Here is a 20533-nt window from a genome sequence, read left to right on the forward strand (position 1 = left end):
AACAGCCCACCTTGGCATCCTGTGGCTGCCTCCAACTCCTTTCCCAGGTTGGCTGGCTTGACTCCAACCTGTACCTGCTCTCCGGCAATGAAGATCCCACCTTTGCTGGCATTTTCTCCCGAGGTGGGTGGGCCAAGCTGGGAATTTTCCCGACTCCTGCTACCCGCCTCAAAGATGAAAATTCAGGCCAGGGCACGAGACTTGGGAGCTTCCCTGCTGCTGACTTGGTGTCATTCCTCATGAGTCCTAAGGTGGACTTGTATCAAAAAGCAGTCAGCACCGTGGGTGTACTTACATTACGTGGACTGTAGCGGTTCAAGAAGGTACTTCACCACCGCTATTCCAAAGGCAATTAGGAATAAGTAATAAATGCTGGTATTGCCAGCAATGCTCACATCCCGTGAGTGAATAAAAAACCCCTCATCTTTCAAATAGGCATTTACAGCCTTCCGGACTCAGCACCGAGGGCAACAATTTCAGATCATGTCCCTCTGCTCTTTGTTTTTTTGTTTGTTTTTGGGTTGCAGCTGTTGGTAATGATTTTTTAAAAAAATCCATTAACACATCCTCTTGGCATATCTTTTGTTTAATAAAAACAGAAAGTGTTGGAAACACTCAGCAGGCAGTGCAGCATCTATGGAGAGAGAAACAGGGTTAACTTTTCAGATTGTGACCTTTCATCAGGATATCTTTTGTTTCTTTCCTTGTCCCATTACCACCCCAATTTGCCTCGCAATTTAATTTATTTTGCCATTTAATCTCTCATGTCATTTACCCTATCACAGACATTCCCTTTTGTCCTTTTCCTCCCATCCTCCTGTTGCCTTTCTCTCTATTTGCTTTAACCCTGTTACATCTCTAACTTTTTCCAGTTCTGATAAAAGGTCAATGATCTGAAGCATTGGGCAGAATCTTTTGCTGTCGCACGGGCAAAACGGGCAGGTGGGCAGGCCATAATTTGCAAAAGCTCATAAAAGCTGGATGAGAAGAGCCAGCAGCATTGTCAATGTGAGTATTAAGGAGTTTTGGAGATCGTGTGCTGCCGGTTGATTTTGTGAACTGGACAGCTTCATCTCGCTTCAGAGCTGCATTCTGAGCATTTCTAGGCTTCGTTTCAGTACACGAGCAGAGACCACAATCCCCATTACCAGGGTAATGGAAGGCTGTCTGATACCTGGAAGGGCCCACATGGTCTGTATCCTCCAGGGGCCTGGAAGCCAGGTTTCAGACAGATTCCATTACCCTGGTAATGGGGGATTATGCTCTCTGCTGGTGGCACCTCCTCTGGGGAGGAAGAGAGGGGCAGAAGGGAGAGAAGGCCAGGTGCCCCTATGCAGCTTCCAGGGGAGGGACCTGTGGAGGAGAGGCGCAGGCGCAAAGGGGCAGGGCTAGCTGGCAGTCTAAGGTGGAAGGGGCCGCCGAAGGGGCCACTATCCTGCTGCCAGGGTTTACAGGCGGCGATGCAGCTAACTCAATATGTCTGAAGTGCAGTGCCGAAAGGAGGCTCCATCTCTCCAGGGAGACCGTGACCTCCATTTGTCAGAGGATCGGGCCTGAGATCAGCTCTGTGTAGGCGAACACCCCATGCCAATGGCCCTAAAGGCCACAGTGGCCCTCAACTTCTATGCCTCTGGCTATTTCCAGAGGTCAGTGGGGGATCTTTGTGAAGTCTCCCAATCAGCTGTCCACAGCTGCGTCAAACTGATGACAGAAGCTCTGTTCAGGCATTGACTTCCATTTATTACTGTACAGACAAGGCCAGCCAGGCCGAGCGAGCCAGAGGCTTTGCAGTGACTGCTGGGTTCCTCCACATCCAGGGAGCAATCGACTGCACACACGTGACCATCAAGGCACCAGTGGGTCAGCCGGGTGCCTTCGTCAACAGGAAGGGATTTCACTCCATGAACGTGCAGATAGTGTGTGATCACAAAATAAAGATTCAGCAAGTCTGTGCAAGGTACCCTGGCAGCTCCCTTGACACTTACATCCTGAGACCCTCCCAGGTGCTGAGGCTCTTCAGTGCTCCAGCCCAACTGGATGGATGGCTGCTGGGTGACAAGAGCTATCCATTGAAAAGGCGGCTCATGACGCCTCTCCACCACCCAAGAGCAGAGGCCAAGCAGCGGTACAATAGGAGCCATGCCTCTACAAGGGTGGTGGCAGAGAGAACCATTGGTCTACTCAAGATGGGCTTCCAATACCTGGACCGCTCAGAGGGCGCACTGCAATCCCCCACCCCAGAGCGGGGGTCACTGAGAGTGGTTGCATGCTGCGCTCTCCACAATCTGGCACTGGCAAGGGCGGACCCACTGGAGGAAGAGGATGTTGACACTGCTGCACAGGCAACAGATGATGACTCCAATAGTGAGCCCGAGGATGAGCAAGGTGAGGAGAACGCTGAGGGCATGGACGCTGACCTGCGTAACCTCCAGGGAGACAGGGACACCCGGGATGCTTTGATCCAACACTCCTTCAGTTAGGCTACCAAATAAGAACCACCACCACATGCCAGGGCTGCAGGCTCCATACTTGACCCCAGAGAGGACCATTTCCTTGGCCACCAACATACACTCTGTGCCTGTGCAATAACGTTTCAAGAGACACACGCCCATCATTACATAATGGCCTACCCTGCACCTACAGAACAAATGAAGCATACAGAGGCCAATAGCACAAAATAAAATCTCATTTAATTGTGCATGTGAAACATAGCTGCAATGAACATAAACCAGTGTTCTTAACCACACCATTAAAAAAGTTAGAGCAAAATGGGGGAACAAAATATCAACTGTGATAAGGCCATCTTGTGCTTAAGGTGCTTTACATTTACGTTTGTGGGTGCTACGTTTAGGTGCTCCTCCCTCGTTGGCACCGGCATTGGAGACAGCCTGCTGACTCTGCTGTCTTGTTGGCCTTGATGACCTTGGAGGTTGTCCTCTGGCCAGTGGAGCCTGTGCTGGCCCCGCCTGAGAGGGAGCTGCCAGTTCCACAGTTGGCATCTCCCCAGTCGCTGCAACCTCATCAGATTCCACGGTCACTGGCAGAGGGGCAGAGGAGCTGTTGCCCTCATCCGAAGTGCCCTGAGAGGAGCCTGCAGAGACGGCAAGCAGCTCATGCGCCAATGCGATGTCGCTTTGGATCTCCCTGCTCACCATTGATGGATGGGCACCTAGCTGGGATGCTGGGAGCCCAATCCATCTCCCACACTGACAGTGACCAGCTGAGGTCATTGCCGGCGTGAGCGCTTGCAGGTCCAAGTGCAGAGTCCCGATTGTGTCCCTGTAGTAGCCTCTTCATGAGAGCCACCACTTTCTCCATGGGCAAGGCATTGTGCTCAGCCATGAGGGTCAATGCAGTGGTCATGCTCTGCAGGGACTCCTCCCAAACGGACACCATGGCAAGCCTTCCCTCATTTATCTCTGCCAGATCCTCCTGCACACCCTGCTGGACTTTCAGCATCTGCTGCCTAATGGATGACTCCAGAGGCCCATCATCATCCATCAACTGAGCATTGTCCTGGTCTCCAGCAGTCCACCGGGTGCCGGTGCCCTGGGCACCCTCTGCCTCCACCTGCATCGCAAGCGAGTGTGAAGTGCCCTCACCAATGTGCATCGAGATACCAGATGGAGATCTTAAGCCCACCGAGGTGCTGGTACCTGCGCTGGTGCGTGCTTGATAGAGAGGGTGTGACACAGGTGTGTGGTGAGCATGGCGGTCCTCCCGGGTCAGGGGTGGGCCTTCAGGGTCCTCATTGTGAGTGCCTGCTGGTGAGCCTAAAAGGGAGAAGAAGGACATGTCATTAGTTTACACTGTCATTGTGCATGCCAGGCACCCTGGTAAGACAACAGATATCTGTATCATGGTGCTCTCGTCTTTCCATTATCAATGGGGACTCCAGGTTTGAGGCTCACATCAACATAGAGATTACACTACAATGGTTGCAATAGCTGACATTCTCACCTCTGTGCACTGCACTCTTACCTTCGTCTGGCATCCCAACCTCACCGCAGCTGGTTGACCGAGGTGCATGCCACCTCTCGAGCTCCAGTACCTCCCACTCATTGCGCGTCAGGATTAGGAGGTATGGGGGTCCCCTTCCAGTCCGCAACCTCTCAATATTGTTATGGGATGTCTTCTCCTGAAAGGATAGGGGAGCATTGGTTAGTTCACTCTAATTGCATTGCCATTGCAGCCTGGCCAACCCCAGCTGAGGAACACCTGGCAGGGCTCAGCCGATTCGTGGCCCTTGAGCCGCAAGACACTCAGTCCAAGCAGCCAGGGATCACCCTCTCGGCCAGCTCTGGCTTCATTGACACTTGCCACTCGCATTCTAACACCCCTCAGGTCCACAGGGTGGGAGGGGTAGCCGGCCCTTAACTGTTCTGGAAAGTGACCCATTCCGACACGGTACTCACTCTTCCCAATCGAAGCAGATCGTTGAAGCACTTCTGGCACTGCAGCCACGTGCACCTCACCACATCGTGGCTGCTGATCCTGGATGCCACCTCCTCCCAGGCCTTTTTGGTGAGGTGCAGGGACCTCCTCCTCCTGTCTCTGGGGACAAGGGTTTCCCTCCTGGCTGCTGCCCCCTCCAGGAGGGCAGTGAGGCGCTCATCAGAGAAACATGGGGCAGACTGCCCCGCCGACCTGCCCTGCTGCCTGACATGTCCAACCGCACTGGAATCCATCGAGACTTCAGCGCCCGTCCATGGCAACCTTCCAGGGGCTGCCTGGGCCGCTTATGAATCAGCCGCCAGGTCGCCATTGAACCCGGCAGACATCATGCCCCCGCTCCCCACCCGCCCCTTCTTGGAGCTTCCCCAGCCGCCTTTCACGCTGAGCGGGCCTTAATTGGCCCGCCAGCGTGAAATCACGGTGCGGTGCCAATCACGGTTGGCAGTCAGCTTTCCGACCGCCTCCGCCAAGCCCACACACCAAGGGCAAAATTCTACCCATTAACTCTATTTAACTTTCCACAGACGCTGCCAGACTTGCTGAGTTTTTCCAGCAGTTTCTGTTTTTATTTCAGATTTCCAACATCCACAGTATTTTGCTTTTATTTAAAATGGTGCTCAGGCCTGTGCTACACCAATTGTAGCCAGGCTTTACCCCAAGGAAAGTTGTGGAAATTCCTTTTTCCTGACCTTTGTACACTGGGGGGGGGAAGGAACTTGTCAAATCAGGGCCTTTTTGATTAAACACAGCGTTCTGGAAACATCTGCATCACTGTTAATATTTATTTAAAAGCACCAGATGTTTACATTGCTGGTCTGAAAATCACGTCAATCATGATAAACATCTGTTACTTTTGCAATGTGTGTTTTAAATATATCTATCTGCCTGTTCAAAAGTAATTAACATTGGCTATTATGAGTCTATAAAATAACAAAGGCTCCTGTTAAATGAATAAAAGATCTTTGCAGTATTTGGGTTAGATAATGAGTTCCTTCTAAAGCTGCTGACAGTCCTAAAGTATGAATGTGTATAGCTAACAGACACATATTGTATACCCATCAGGAAGAAAATGAGAAGCAGAAATAGATCTGAAAGAAGTGGAGGATGGAGATAAAAAAATAAAAGTAACTGAAAAGATATATAAATCATGCATGAAAAGAAAGGAAAACATGATGGAGAAATATAGTGAGAGGTTAAATAATGGTAAACAATGAGGGAGGAAAGGCCAGACTGATGACAGGGGTGATCTTTCTTTTCTCAAATAACTTTTGAAGTCAGTATGTATGTTTTCAATAGTATACAGGTGAACGACAAACAACAAAAAATGATATTTATATAGTGCCTTTCGTGTAATAAAACATCCCAAGGCACTTCAGAGGTGCATTATAAAACAAAGTATCTGAGTCACATAAAGAGATATTAGCAGCTGGATTGCCTTTAAAAATGGTGGGTGGGGCCCTGATGTGTAAGTCCTGCTCCTATTTCTGGCAGATCTCATTTTTGGCAGCAGAGGGAATAGCACAGGCTGTGTGAATCACACAGGCGCAACACCCAAACTCAGCTGAGCCATTTGAAATTAGTGTTCAGTTCAAACAAACTCCATTTTCACTGTTCTAAGAGCCTTAACCCACAGTGTGAGAATCACAACTTTATGGAGGGGGAGGTGATGGTGTAGTGGTATTGTTGCTGGGCTAGTGATCCAGGGTAAAGGATCTGGGGTCAAATCTTACCACTGCAGATAGTAGAATTTGAGTTCAATAAAAATCTGGAATTAAAAGTCTAATGATGACCATGAAATGATTGTTGTAAAAACCCAGCTGGTTCACTGATGTCCCTTAGGGAAGGAAATCTGCTGTCCTTACCTGGTCATTCCTATATGTGACTCCAGGCCCACAGCAATGTAGTTGACTCTTAAATGCCCTCTGAACAGGGGCAATTAGGGATGGGCAATAAATGCTGGCCTAGCCAGCGATGCTGACATCCCGTGAATGAATAAAAAAAATGCTTGTGAAAGGTGGATAAGGTCTGGTTAAATGTCATGATTTGAAGTTATTTAAACACCTAGCCCATTAAAAGTGAAAAAAATAGGTTGCAGCTATCAGAGTAAAAAAACAACACCCGTTGCTGGAGTGCATTGATTGACAGGCAATCTGGTGTAGTTTGTTCTATTCCTGCCGTTTCAATAGACTTCATTGTTGACAGTTCCCAAGGACTGTTATTATAACTGAGCTCATTATGAATCATTGGCTGAGTTTCAAAAGCTCCAAAATGGGTTAATGAATAGAAGTTTGTTTTGTTTTTATGATAGATTGACCACTTGAGGGAATTTAAAAGTTTTTAATAGGCTTCTTGAATGAGAGTTTTTTCAGTAATAAATGTGTATGAGTGAGAGCTCTCTTAGATTGTTAGAAATTTTTTTTCATTTCCACAAAACTCCTGAAATTTGTCCATAGTGGATACTGGGTGAATGGCTATGGAAGCAGAGTAAGGGGTATGAAGGAGGCGGCATGGAGGTATGAAAGAGCATGGAGGTGGGTGAGGGATGATTGTTAGAGGGCCTAATAGCCTTTTATATAACTGGGCCAAAATCTCAGAGAACCTAAGTAGGCTGCTTTATAGCCAATGAAGTACATTTCTTTTGCAGCGTAGTCACTGTTGTACTATCAGAAACGCAGCAGCCAATATTGCACAGCAAACTCCACAAATAGCGATAGCGACCAGATATTTTGTGATGTTGACTAAGGGATAAATATCCTTTAGAGGGATATCCCTTGGAGAGGGCACTGGGGATAACTTCCTGCTTTCCTTCAAAATAGTGCCATAGGATCTTTTACATCCACCTGAGCAGGCAGATGGAGCCTTGGTTTAATATCTCATTCAAAAAATAGCATTTCCAGCAGTGCAGCGCCCCTCGGTACAGCACTGGAGTGTTAGCCTTGATTTTTGTACTCAAGACTTGAAGTGGGGCTTGAACCTAGAGCCTTGAGAATCAAGGCCAACTGAGCCATGGCTGACACTTAAAAAGATGAAACCAAGAGATGGAGAGGGGTAGAAATGGCTTGAGTTCTAGGCAACTCAAGGTGCGACCACAAATGGTGGAGCATTTAAAATCAGGAAGCTGAAGAGGTCAGAATTGGAGGTCTGCCGATATCTCAGAGGGTTGCAGGGCTGGAGGAGATGACACAGGTAGGGGGCTGGATTTTCAGTCAGCGGTTGGGAACCCGATGCCCAGATCATTTATGAGTCCTGACATACATTGTGTCAGCTTCAGTGATGCAACATGATTTTTCACTTACAAAAAGCCTAATTGGCCCAGGGGCCCATTGGTGCCCAATTAACGGTACCCAGTTACAGCCTGGAGGTGGGACCCAGTAACTATGGGCCCTTTGAAAAGACAAATAGCAGGCGATTAAAGGCGAGATGCCACTCAGGTCTGCAGCTGATCCCTGGAATGACTCCATTGCATATAGATTCAGGGTGATGATGAACTTGACAGCTGCAGGTAGGGGACTGTCATGGGGCTAGTGACCTCAGGTCTCTGCAAAGCAAGCGTCCGAGACCAACTGCCCGGACCCGTTAACGGTGTTTGGAGCATGAGGTCACTACCCCCATGACAGTCCCCTACCTGCAGCTGTCAAGTTCATCATCACCCTGAATCTATATGCAATGGAGTCATTCCAGGGATTAGCTGCAGACCTGAGTGGCCTCTCGCCTTTAATCGCCTGCTATTTGTCTTTTCAAAGGGCCCATAGTTACTGGGTCTCACCTCCAGGCTGTAACTGGGTGCCGTTAATTGGGCACAAATGGGCCCCTGCGCCAATTAGGCCTTTTGTAAGTGAAAAATCATGTCACATCACTGAAGCTGACACAATGTATGTCAGGACTCATAAATGATGAGTCCCGACATACAAAAACAATGGTTTCAGTCTTCTCAATATTTAATTGGAGGAAATTTCTGCTCATCGATTACTGGATGTTAGTTAAGCAGTCTGATAATTTAGCAGTGGGGGAGTGAATGACATGGCGGTCAGGTACAGCTAGGTGTTGTCAGCATGCATGTAGAAAATAATACTGTGCCTTTGGATGATGTTGCCAAGGAGCAGTGTGTAGATGAGCAATAGGAAAAGGCCAAGGGTTGATCTTTGTGAGACACCAGAGGTAACAGTATGGGAACAGGAAGGAAAGCCATTGACAGTGATACTCACTATGATTAGATAAATGAGAATGGAACCATATGAGAGCAGTCCCACCCGGTGGTATGACAGTGGAGAGGTGCTGCAGAGGATGGTGTGATCAACCATGACAAAGGCTGCAGACAGTTTGAGAAGGACAAGGAGGGAAAGTTTTCCTTTGTCATAGTCACATTGGATGTCATTTGCGACTTTGGTTACAATTGTTTTGGTACTTTGACGAGCTGGAAACCTGATTAGAAGGGTTCAAACATAGAGTTCCAGGAAAGATGAGGACAGATTTAGGAAGTTACAACGAGTTGAAGGATTTGAGAGGAAAGGGAGGTTGGAGATGGGATGGTAGCTTGCAAGGATTCAATCCTTGGTTTTTTGAGGAGAGGGCGATGATGACAGATTTAAAGGACAAAGAGACAACACTGAAGAGGGAGAACCATTTACAATGTCAGTTAATATGGTGACTAGGAGGGAGAATCAGGTGATCAGCAGTTTAGTGGAAATAGATTCAAAGGAACACGAGATAGGTCTCGGACAAGGTAATCTCAGAAAGGGCATGAGGGAGATAGGGAAGGAACTAGGGAAATATGGAGTTCAGGACTAGGGTGTGGGGGAGCATCATAGAAAGTTTGGCCAGGTGGGCTAATGGAAAAGAGAGACACAAAGAGGCAACTGGTCAAATGGTCTCAATCTTAGTGAAGGAAGTCCATGAGCTGCTCGTATTTATTTTTGGAGCTGAGGGTGGAGGAGACTGAGAGAGGTGTAATATATTCCATGAATATTTATTAGAGTAAAGCTTTTAAAAAAATTATGTTCTACCTACAAGGTAATGACAGCGGCACATGAGAATCTCTAGGCACCCGGTTCACATTTGTACAAAGGCATGCAACAGCCAGCTTTGAGCAGTTGTGATTGAGGTCAGCGGTTTTCCTTGTTGAACTCTGCGGCATAAGGGAGGGGAACAGGAGAATGACAGCTTGCATGGAGGTTTGGGACTAGAAAGTCCCAAGAGTCAGTGGTGAAAGGGGTGGAGTGTGTGGAGTGCGGTCGGGAGCACAGAGGAGGGAAGAGGAAAGGGCCTGGTGTCCTGAGGGTGTGGGAATAGTCTAAGTAAGAAAATGGGGGGGCAGCCTAAAGTGTGATGTAAGTAATGTCCACATGTGGATCTATCTCAGGGTGTTGGCTGGCAGAGTCCTCACAAGGCTGTCAGTTCACGTACAACATTTCAATTATCCCCGCTGAGAATGATCTTGGACAATGTCTTTTGCAATGCAGAGGAGGGAGGGCCAACTGAGCCTACAAGTTCAGCTATGTCCCACAGAGTGGCGAGTACAACACTGGACACTAACATGAGCATTCAATAAAGAGTGAACGCAAAATCACAACATTGTTTCTTCCATGATAAAGAAATATCCCTGATTCCCCTGTGATCATCACTGTGTGCCAACCATGAGGTGTGCCAGCACATTTAACTCTCTGAGCTGATCTCAACAAGTAATGATGATGCAAACATGAATAAAGTGAAAGCAATGTAATGAGTTATATTTACAAGTGAAATTCAAACTTGAAAATTACCTGTTCCACCTTTGTGCTCTCTGTAAGTCTTATATTAATGGTAATGGAGTGGGGCTGGAAAGTTTTGGCTGTTTTGCAGAGCCTCCCTATTTGACCAGGAGGCTTATTTATAGTCCACCTGTAGCTGCAGCATAGTTGGCTGATGGCAGGTTTCACCACCGAAAAGCAGCCCCCACTGTGTGATTGCACGTGTCGCCCATGCACACCACCGGCATTTTAAATTTTAATTAGAATCATGTGCAAACGTGCAAAAAGCAAGAGAGCGGAAGTGGTGCACTCTTCCTGTTCTGTCATTGGGAACATCGTGCCATGGTTCAAATTCTGCCCAAAGGGCTGAATATTGGAGTGCGCCTTTTTTGGACATTTATGTCACAATTTGTGTCTTGCCCGTGTTGATCCTGATGGAGGTAGGCAACACGGAAATTTTATGCTGCCTCTTCATTAAAATGATTGTGGTGTGCAATCTAACATGACCTGTGCTGCTAGCTGAAGGCATGTACAACAGTGGGCCTAAGGGAGGGACAGAGGCCAGCATGTGTTCCATCTAGCCTCCAACCCTTAAAGTCAGTCTGTCCCTCTTAAAGGGAAATTTCACTAGTTAACCAAAGGCTCAAATTGATACAGTTAAATTGAAGGGCCACCGAACAAAAGGCCAATGAGAGGGCTTGAAGTCTCTCAGATGCCAAAAAGGAGGCACTAGTACCGGAAGTCGACTCAAAGAGAAAGGCCATGTTTCCTCAGGAAGCCAGGAGACCCCATCTTTAAACCCTCCAAAGTGAGTTGGAGCAAACGGGAAGGGAGATAAAGGCTCAGAGTCTGGCCCCAAGGACCCTGGCAGCAGTGCCACAAGAAGTTTAATGAACTCAAATGGTCAAAGTTAGTGAATGCAGTTTTACATTATTCCCGAAACCCATCAGAACACCAGTCTCTCACACTGCTCAGTACACCATACCCCAAAGACTCACCCAGCAGCACTCAGTGCTCGTGTTTAACATTCACACAATCCAACTCACCCAAATACAACTTCCACAGATGTAAGCCTCATGCCCACCTTTCACTGCTTCCACGTACCTTCAACTATTCAGCTATGGAAAATCACCCAAAGTGCCACACAATCGCTGACATTCTGCCCTCTCTCTTACAGAACAAAATTTCCCATAACAAGATGGAGAACCAGAGAAACAGGGTGGGTGGGGTGGGTGCCATGCTGGCTCTACTCATATTCCATTCTGTTTTTGTGTGAAACAATTCCGAAAACAATGGGTTCAGTCTTCCCAAATGTTTAACTGCAGGAAATTTTTTGCTCATCCAGTTATGGATGTTAGATAATCTGTCAGACAATTTGGCAACAGTAGCGGAATTTAGAAAGGAGGTAGTGAGACAGACGGCAAGACAGGTTGAGATGGATAAGGAGGGAAAGTTTGCCTTTGTCACAGTCACATAGGATGTCATTTATGACTTTGGTGAGAGCTGTTTCGGTACTGTGACAGGGGTGAAAACCTGATTGGAGGGATTCAAACATGGAGTTCTGAGACCAAAGAGAATGGAGTTGGAAGGTAACAATGTGTTCGAGGACTTTCAAGAGGAATGGGAGCTTGGAGATAGGGTGGTAATTTGCGAGGGTTGTGGGGGCGAGCAAAGATTGTTCTTTTAGGAGAGGGGTGATGATGATAGATTTAAAGGAGTGAGGGATAACACCCTAAGAGAGAGAACTGTACAGTATTAGCTACCACGGGGTGAGAAAGTTGGGTAATCAGCAGTTTAGTGGGAATAGGATTGAAGGAACATGGAGATGGGTCTCACGGACAATATGAGCTGAGGGAAAGCATTATAGGTTGTTGTTGTTGCAATTGCACTTGACCTTTACAATGGAATCTATAAAGATTCATGTGCAATCTGCTGGTCATTGACCTTCTGAAGACATAAATATCTATGGTAAACTAATGGAATAATTTATGCAAAAGAGAATCATTTATAGAATACACAAATGAATTTGTTACTCTCCAGAATAATGCATCTGAATCCACCAGAGGAATCCTGCAGTAAAAAATATTAATGGCCAATCGGACATAGAGGCATTCTCCAGCTGAGGAAAGGTTGAGCGGGTTGGGCCTATACTCAGTGGAGTTTAGAAGAATGAGAGGTGATCTTATTGAAACATATAAGATTCTGAGGAGGCTTCAAAGGGTAGATGCTGAGAGGATGTTTCCTCTTGTGGGAGAGTATAGATCTAGGGGGCAGAGTTTAAAAATAAGGGGTCTCTGATTTAAGATGGAGATGAAGAGGGATTTCTTCTCTTAATGGATCATTAGTCTTTGGAATTTGCTTGCACAGGCAGCATTTGAGGCTGGGTCATTGAATCTATTCAAGGCTGAGCTAGACAGATTTTTGATCCGCAAGGGAGTTATGAGGGGCAGGGGTTACGAGGGGCAGGCAGGAAATTGGAGTTAAGACTACAATCAGATAAGCCATGATCTTAAGCAATGGAAGAGCTGGCTCAAGGGGCTGGATGGCCTACTCCTGCTCCTATTTTTTATGCTCTTATGATCTTTCAGTAGAAGTAGGGAATGAGCCAATCAAGGGCCTATTGAGTGGGGTTCCAAGGGTAGTCTAGGGACATTCCAGAAATGCCTTCAAGCTCCTGCCAACACATAGGAAGGGGGTGGATGGTCTAAGCACCTATCCCCCAACCTCACACCCCCCCACCCCATTTTGAGATTGTAGTTTGAGATTTGATTACAAAAAGACAGAAACCTAAAAGCTCTGATTTCTGCCGTGTTTTCTGAACATCTAAATGGGAATTCGGCTACATCTGTGGCAAAACCTTCACACAATATCCAGACTGACACCTACATTCTAATAATTTGGTACAACTTAAAAGTATGCTAAGTTGTGGCTCTCTTAAAACCCAAGTCTACTAAATGCACAACAATGGTTAATTACAGAGAAGAATGACTTTTTAATATTATTTTTTATTTCTTTCAGTCAAGTTCTCTGTCCATATTCACAGTCAACAGTTATCATTTGTTATAAAATGTTAAATACCTTATTTAATAATGACATTTAAGATTAGATGAGGACAGTTCAAAGAACAGAGCAAAAATAGCAACACTCACCTGCTCCGATGTGTAAGCCACCAGCTTTGACATGATCATGACTTCTTCGAGATCGGGACAGTTAGCTTGAATTTGTGTAATCATCTTCTTCCTTGCAGAAAGAAGTGCCACCAATGTACTTTCACTGGCTGTGCCCTGAATAAAGAATTAATGATCATGAATTGCCAGTGGTTAAACAGTCACATAGTTTGGCTCCTGAGAGAGCGGTTTTCCATGCCACAAATACCATTTTGGCTTGAAAATGGCGTCCATGGCACACCTTGCCAACAACACTCACATCCCATGAATGGATCAATTAAAAGGCACGTACTTCTGGTGTAAGCTGCACCAGACAACATTTTGGTGAGGATGTTCATGCATTTGCAGGGAGCATCCACCTAAAGTATGCAGGGTAGGCAGATTGTAACATCCATCAATTGGTCACACTGATTTGATGCTAGCACTGCCACCTTGGAACTCAATGCTCCAGCTAAGACCTTTTTATTTTTATTTACTGTTTCACTGAATGTGGGCATTGCTGGCTAGGCCAGCATTCATTGCCCATCCCTAATTGTCCTCAAGAAAGTGGTGGAGAAGGAGATATCCTGGTTTATATGTTGCCTGCATCAAAACAATGGGAGTATTTGAGCCTTTTTCAATTTTGTGGCACTACTTACGAAAATTGGAAAAGTGTCAAAGGCTCTATTCATGAGTTAATAATGTGACATAATATATGAGGGATGTTTTACAATGTGCATTCAAAATTAACACTCTTAAGCCACTTCTTAATTGGTCTTTTAATACAGATTGTGGTCTTCCTAGATTAGTTGCAGATTTGTAGATCTAATAGGTTAGATATCCTTCCATTAAACCACCTGAAAACAGGTGGTGTAGATATAGTTGTGGGAAATTTATAGAAATCAGGTTGCTGGTTTTTAAAAATCCATAAAAGGGGAGAAAGGATTTTGGTGTTATACATTACACTGATTACCAAAAAAAGGCAGAGATGATGGGCGGGGTTTTCATGGAGTCATAAGCGCTCCGAAGCCATGCAAAAATAACGGACAGGGCCTGATTCCAGGATTCCCGTCCCCATTCCCAGTGCCTCCAATTTCCGATGGCACTGGATAAGGGTGCGGCTATCATGCCTGCACCCTGCAGTCCCTACGTGGCTGGCTTAATTGATGGGACATCTTCTAGCCATCCGCAATTTTTGTGGAACTGGGCCAGCTTCTCCAGGACATGTGGGCCCTCCAGAGATTTTGTGTCCCACAGTTTTGATCCGGGAACCTTCAGAAAGGTAAAGTCAAAAGGTCTTACCCGTGCCCCATTTCCCTTCCATGCCAACTCATGTTCCCAATGCCCCAATGGCCTCTCAAACCCTCCATGACAATTTATGGCACTTCCCATGCCGATCCATCCAGTATATACAATGTACAGAACCAACAAACCCCAAAGTAACAACGGGATGTGTGAAAAATCAGCCATTCACAACTGTTACCATAGATCTCATTGGTTCTATTATATACTGGATGAATCAGCATGGAATTGCCATGGAGGGCATGAGGGCAATGGGGGGTGGATGGGTTGGCATGAGTTGGCATGGAAGGCATGAGGAGTCTTTGGGGTGTGTGGGGCATGAGTTGGTATAGAGGACATAAGGGGCTACTGGGCTGGGTAGGGGGCATGAATTGGCGTGGAGGGTATGAGGTGCCATTGGAGGTGGGTGGGGAGCATGAGTTGACATTGAAATTGCATGGGGGATGGAGTGGCATTGAGAGTGGCTGGGGGGTGATGAAGTGTGAGGGGTGAGGGCTAGAAGGCCTAAAATGTAAAAAAAACAACTGGGATAAAATCCCAGAGAACCAAGGCAGGCCTTTTAACCCACCCATCTCGAACACGCTGTCTCTCACAGATAGAAGAACATCCTGAGCATCCTGGGTGGGTATGGCTTCCTGCTGAGAGTCTTTCTCTCCATCTTTTTCTTCCCTCTTTCAGCAACCTGATGCGCTCTGTGTTGCCCCTGTTTATTCTCTCTGTCATGCTGTCGTCCAAGTGGGAAAGGCCAGCATGAGAGCAAGGAGGAGAATTCAAACAGCAGGCGACTGGAAGCTCGAGATAACACTGGCCAACTGAACGGACATGTTCTGCAAAGCAGTCACCCATTCTGCATTTGGTCTCTGTAATATAGAGGAGACCACATCGTAAGCAGTAAATATAGTAACTTAATTGAAAGAAGCATCTTGGATGGTGAACAGGGAGGAGGTAAAAGGGCAGGTGTGCATCACCTGTGCTTGTATGGGAAGGTGCCGTAGGAAAGGGAGGGGGTATTGGGGTGACCAAGGAGTGGACCAGGGTGTTGTGGATGGAATGGTCCCTTCAGCATGCTGAAAGGGGAGGTGATGGCATAAGGCTGGCGTGACGGAAATGGTGGAGAATGATCTGTTGAATATTTGTGGGGTGAAAAGGTAAAGACAAGAGGAACCGTATCATGATTTTGGGAAGGTGGAGAGGGGCAAGAGCAAAGGTGCGTGAAATAGAACAGGCATGTTAGATGGTCCTATCAACCATTGGGGTTAGGGTGTGCTCCTTGGTTGAGAAAAACAGAAGATGTATCAGAATTTGGAAGAAAAGTTGATGACATTTTCCAGGGGGCCTGAGTAGGACTGGAACAAAGAATGCTTGACTTATCCCACAAAAAGGCAGCCATAACTACGACTCCTGCAGGTACCATAAAAACACCTTTTTTTGAGGAGTTGAGTGGAGCTGAAGGAGATGTTGTGCAATGTAAGGACAAATTCAACCAGGCGGAAAGAAGTGATGGAGGTTGGGGACAGGTTGGGCCTACATTCAAAGAAGAAGCAAAGGTTCCTCGACCATCATGGTGGGGGAAGGAGGTGTAGAGCGATTAGCTGTTCATGGTGTAGAGAGGACGGTTAGGACCAGGAAATTGGAAACTGTTAAAATGATGGAGGGCATCAGAAAAGTCACAGATGTAGGTGAAAAGAGACTGGACAAGAGAAAAAGAAATAGGGTCCAGAAGGGAAGAGATCAGTTCACTGGGGCAGCATCAGCATCATGCTGAGCTTTATTATATTCATTAAGGTGGGAGGTGGGTGCTAAGGGATAAAACTGAGGCCATTGTTAAGGATAGATCATTCAGGGTCAGAGAAGAGAAGATCGGAGAATACCGTGAATTCAGGGCAAGGGGTGAGATTGTAAGAAGAGGTGGGGGTCAGAGAGAAGTGAAGGTGAAGAAGGAGCTGGGAGCATTGGTACCATTGAGTTTTGAAGCTTGCAATTCTTCACAACTGAAAAGATAAGATGCTCTTTGTTAAAGCGCTGAATGAGACAAAGGATAAAACTGTGGACCAGGACAGCTTTGAGATAGAGTGAGTTGGTGCTGTTAAAGTGAGAGAGTTTGAGGGCATGCAAGTAGTGGCACATGGCATTGATAGGGATCTCAGGATTCAGCAAGAACAGCGCTTCGAGGAATTCTGAATGTCTAGGGGATATCTGCAATTGTGGGTAGATCAAAAACATGAAGGCTGGAATTTCGGATGGAACCCATGTAGACTAAATCGGAACCGCAGACAGTTGCTAAGGAAGGAGAATGTAGCTGTGAAAGTGAGTTTACGTAGCTACATGATCAAACATGAGAAGGGAAATAGAAAGTACAGAAGGTGAATGAGGCAAAAGAGACAGATAGAAAACCCATCGGAGAAAAGAGGAAAACTTCTTCAAGGTGGGCATTCCTGGAAGAGAATGGCATGAGAGACAATATGCAGTCTTGGCACCATATAATAGAAATAATAATGGCGCTATGGTAAAACTTCCACATAACTTTACTAGGATGATGCTAGGGTTAAAAAAACAATAGTTATGATACGTGATTTGAATAACTCAGCATTCTATGGTAAAAGCAGAGAAAGTTGGGGAAGGGGAGAATCTGACGGAAACATTTAAAATTTGGAAAGGGCTTGTGTGATACTACAATCAAAATTTGTTTGGTCTGATAATCATTCAAGTTGATGTAGTAATGTAATGGCTGCTTCAATTTTAGAATCTCTGGAATGGTTTTTATTGATATAATATTTTTAAAAACCATGATAGCAATGGCAATATGTCTGCCCCCATCAGGGTGATTTGGAGTGTTCATTACAAAACATAGCAGTGTTAATACTGCAGCTGAGCAGTGCACAATTTTGTCATTGCAGCTATCTGGAATTAATACCATCGATCATCCACAATCCCAACCAATTGACAAAGTTCACTCATTTCCAGAGTGTGCCATGCGGAAGACACCAGATACAATATACAAAGAATAATTTTAAAGAGTGGATGGATAATTAAAGTTTATTTCTACTGGTCTGAGAGTCAACAACAAGGAGGGAGGTGATGGTGTAGTGGTATTGTCACTGGACAAGTAATCCAAAGACCCAGGGTAATGCTGGGTTTGAATCCTGCCATAGCAGATGGTGAAATTAAAAGTCCAATGGTGACCCTGAAACCACTGTTGATTGTTGAAAAAGCAACTATGTCCCTTTAGGGAAGGAAATCTGTCATCCTTACCTGGTCTGGCCTACATGTGATTGTCTCTGAAATAGCCTAGCAAGTCATTCAGTTGTAACAAACTGCTATAAAGACAAAAAAAGGAATGAAACCTGGCATTGACCTAGGCATCGGAAATGACAATAGCAATCGCAGCTCTGTCGACTCTGCAAAGTCCTCCTTACTAACATCTGAGGGCTTGTTCCAAAATTGGGAGAGCTGTCTCTCAGACTAGTCAAACAACAGCCTGACATAATCATTCTCACGGAATCATATCTTACAGATAATATCCCAGGCATCACCATCCCTGGGTATGTCCTGACCCACTGGCAGGGCAAGCCAGCAGAGGTGGCAGCACAGTGGTATACAGTTGGGAGGCAGTTGCCCTGGGAGTCTTCAACATTAACTCCTCACCCCATGAAGTCTCATGGCATCAGGCCAAACATGGGCAAGGAAACCTCCTGATGATTACCATGTACTGCCCTCCCTCAGCTGATGAATCAGTGCTCCTCCAAGTTGAACATCACTTGGAGGAAGAACTGAGGGTGGCAAGGGCACAGAATGTACTCTGGGTGGGGGACTTCAATGCCCAGCACCAAGAGAGGCTCAGTAGCACCACTACTGACTGAGCTGGTCGAGTCCTAAATGACATAACTGTTAGACTGGGTCTGCAGCAGGTGGTGAGGGAAAAACATACTTGACCTCATACTCACCAACTTCCCTGCCGCTGATGCATCTGTCCATGACAGTATCAGTAGGAATGACCACCGCACAGTCATTGTGGAGATGAAGTCCCGCCTTCACATTGAGGATACCCTCCACTGTGTTGTGTGTCACTACCACTGTGCTAAATGGGATAGATTTTCAACAGATCTGAAACTAAGGCATCCATGAGGCGCTGTCGGCCATCAGCAACAGCAGAATTGGACTCAAACACAATCTGTAATCTCATGGCCCAGCATATCCCCCACTCTACCATTACCATCAAGCCAGTGGAACAACCCTGGTTCAATGAAGAGTGCAGGAGGGCATGCCAGGAGCAGCACCAGGCATACCTTAAAAATGAGGTGTTAACCTGGTGAAGCTATAAAACAGGATTATTTGCATGCCAAACCGCATACTCAGGGAGTGATAGACAGATCTAAGCAATCCCACAACCAACGGATCAGGTCTAAGCTCTACAGTCCTGACACATCCAGTCGTGAATGGTGGTGGGCAATTAAACAACTCATTAGGAGGAGGAGGTGACTCCACAAATATCCCCATCCTCAATGATGGAGGAGCCCAGCACATCAGTGCAAAAGATGAGGCTGAAGCATTCGCAACAATCTTCAGCCAGAAGTGCCGAGCAGATGATCCATTTCAGCCTCCTCTGGAGGCCCCCAGCATCACAGATGCCAGTCTTCAGCCAATTTGATTCACTCCACGTGATTTCAAGAAACGGCAGAAGGCACTAGATACAGCAAAGGCTATGGGCCCTGACAACATTCCGGCAATAGTACTGAAGACTTGTGCTCCAGAACTTGCCGCGCCCCTAGCCAAGCTGTTCCAGTACAACACTGGCATTTACCCGGCTATGTGGAAAATTGCCCAGGTATGTCCTGTACACAAAAATCAGGACAATTCCAACCCAGCCAATTAGCGCCCCATCAATCTACTCTCGATCATCAGTAAAGTAATGGAAGGGGTCATCAACCATGCAATCAAGCAGCACTTGCTTAGCAATAACCTGCTCACTGATGCCCAGTTTGGGTTCCGCCAGGGCCACTCAGCTCCTGACCTCGTTACAGCCTTGGCTCAAACATGGACAAAAGAGCTGAACTCCCGAGGTGAGGTGAGAGTGACTACCCTTGACATCAAGGCAGCATTTGACTGAGTGTGGCATCAAGGAGCCCTGGCAAAACTGGAGTCAATGGGAATCAGGGGCAAAACACTCCGCTGGTTGGAGTCATACTTAGCACAAAGGAAGATGGTTGTGGTTGTTGGAGGTCAGTCATCTCAACTCCAGGACATCAATGCAGGAGTTCCTCAGGGTAGTGCCGTAGGTCCAACCATCTTCATCAATGGCCTATCTTCCATCATAAGGTCAGAAGTGGGGATGTTCGCTGATGATTGCTGAACGTTCAGTACCACTCGCGACCGCTCAGATACTGAAGCTGTCCATGTCCAAATGCAGCAATGCCGTTACAATATCCAGGCTTGGGCTGACAAGTGGCAAGTAACATTCGTGCTACACAAGTGTCAGGCAATGACCATCTCCAACAAGAGAATCCAACCATCGCCCTTTGATGTTCAATGGCATTACCATCACTGAATCCCCCACTATCAACATCCTGGGGGTTACCATTGACCAGAAACTAAACTGGACTTGCCATATAAATACTGTGGCTACAAGAGCAGGTCAGAGGCTAGGAATCGTACGACAAGTAACTCGCCTCCTGACTCCCCAAAGCCTGTCCACCATCTAGTCAGGAGTGTGATGGAATGCTCCTTATTTGCCTGGATGAGTGCAACTCCTACAACACTGAAGAAGCTGGACTCCATCCAGGACAAAGCAGTCCGCTTGATTAGCACCACTTCCGCAAACACTCACTCCCTCCACCACTGACACACTGTAGCAGCAGTGTGTACCACCTACAAGAAGCGTTGCAGGAATTCACCAAGGCTCCTTAG

General features: G+C 46.6%; 1 protein-coding gene across 2 annotated transcripts in view; it reads right to left on the reverse strand.

The window, feature by feature from the left end:
• Positions 1 to 20533, reverse strand: part of ddc (dopa decarboxylase) — a 184231-nt gene that overhangs the window by 127829 nt on the left and 35869 nt on the right. Inside the window, exon 5 of one of the 2 annotated variants that reach the window (XM_078538626.1) lies at positions 13331 to 13465. The exons of the other annotated variant lie outside the window; for it this stretch is intronic. Coding sequence (XP_078394752.1) covers positions 13331 to 13465 — 135 coding nt within the window. The remainder of the gene's footprint in view (positions 1 to 13330; positions 13466 to 20533) is intronic. 2 annotated transcript variants of the gene reach the window in all.

Source organism: Cetorhinus maximus, chromosome 3 (genome assembly GCF_964194155.1).
Source record: "Cetorhinus maximus chromosome 3, sCetMax3.hap1.1, whole genome shotgun sequence".
NCBI lineage: Eukaryota > Metazoa > Chordata > Chondrichthyes > Lamniformes > Cetorhinidae > Cetorhinus > Cetorhinus maximus.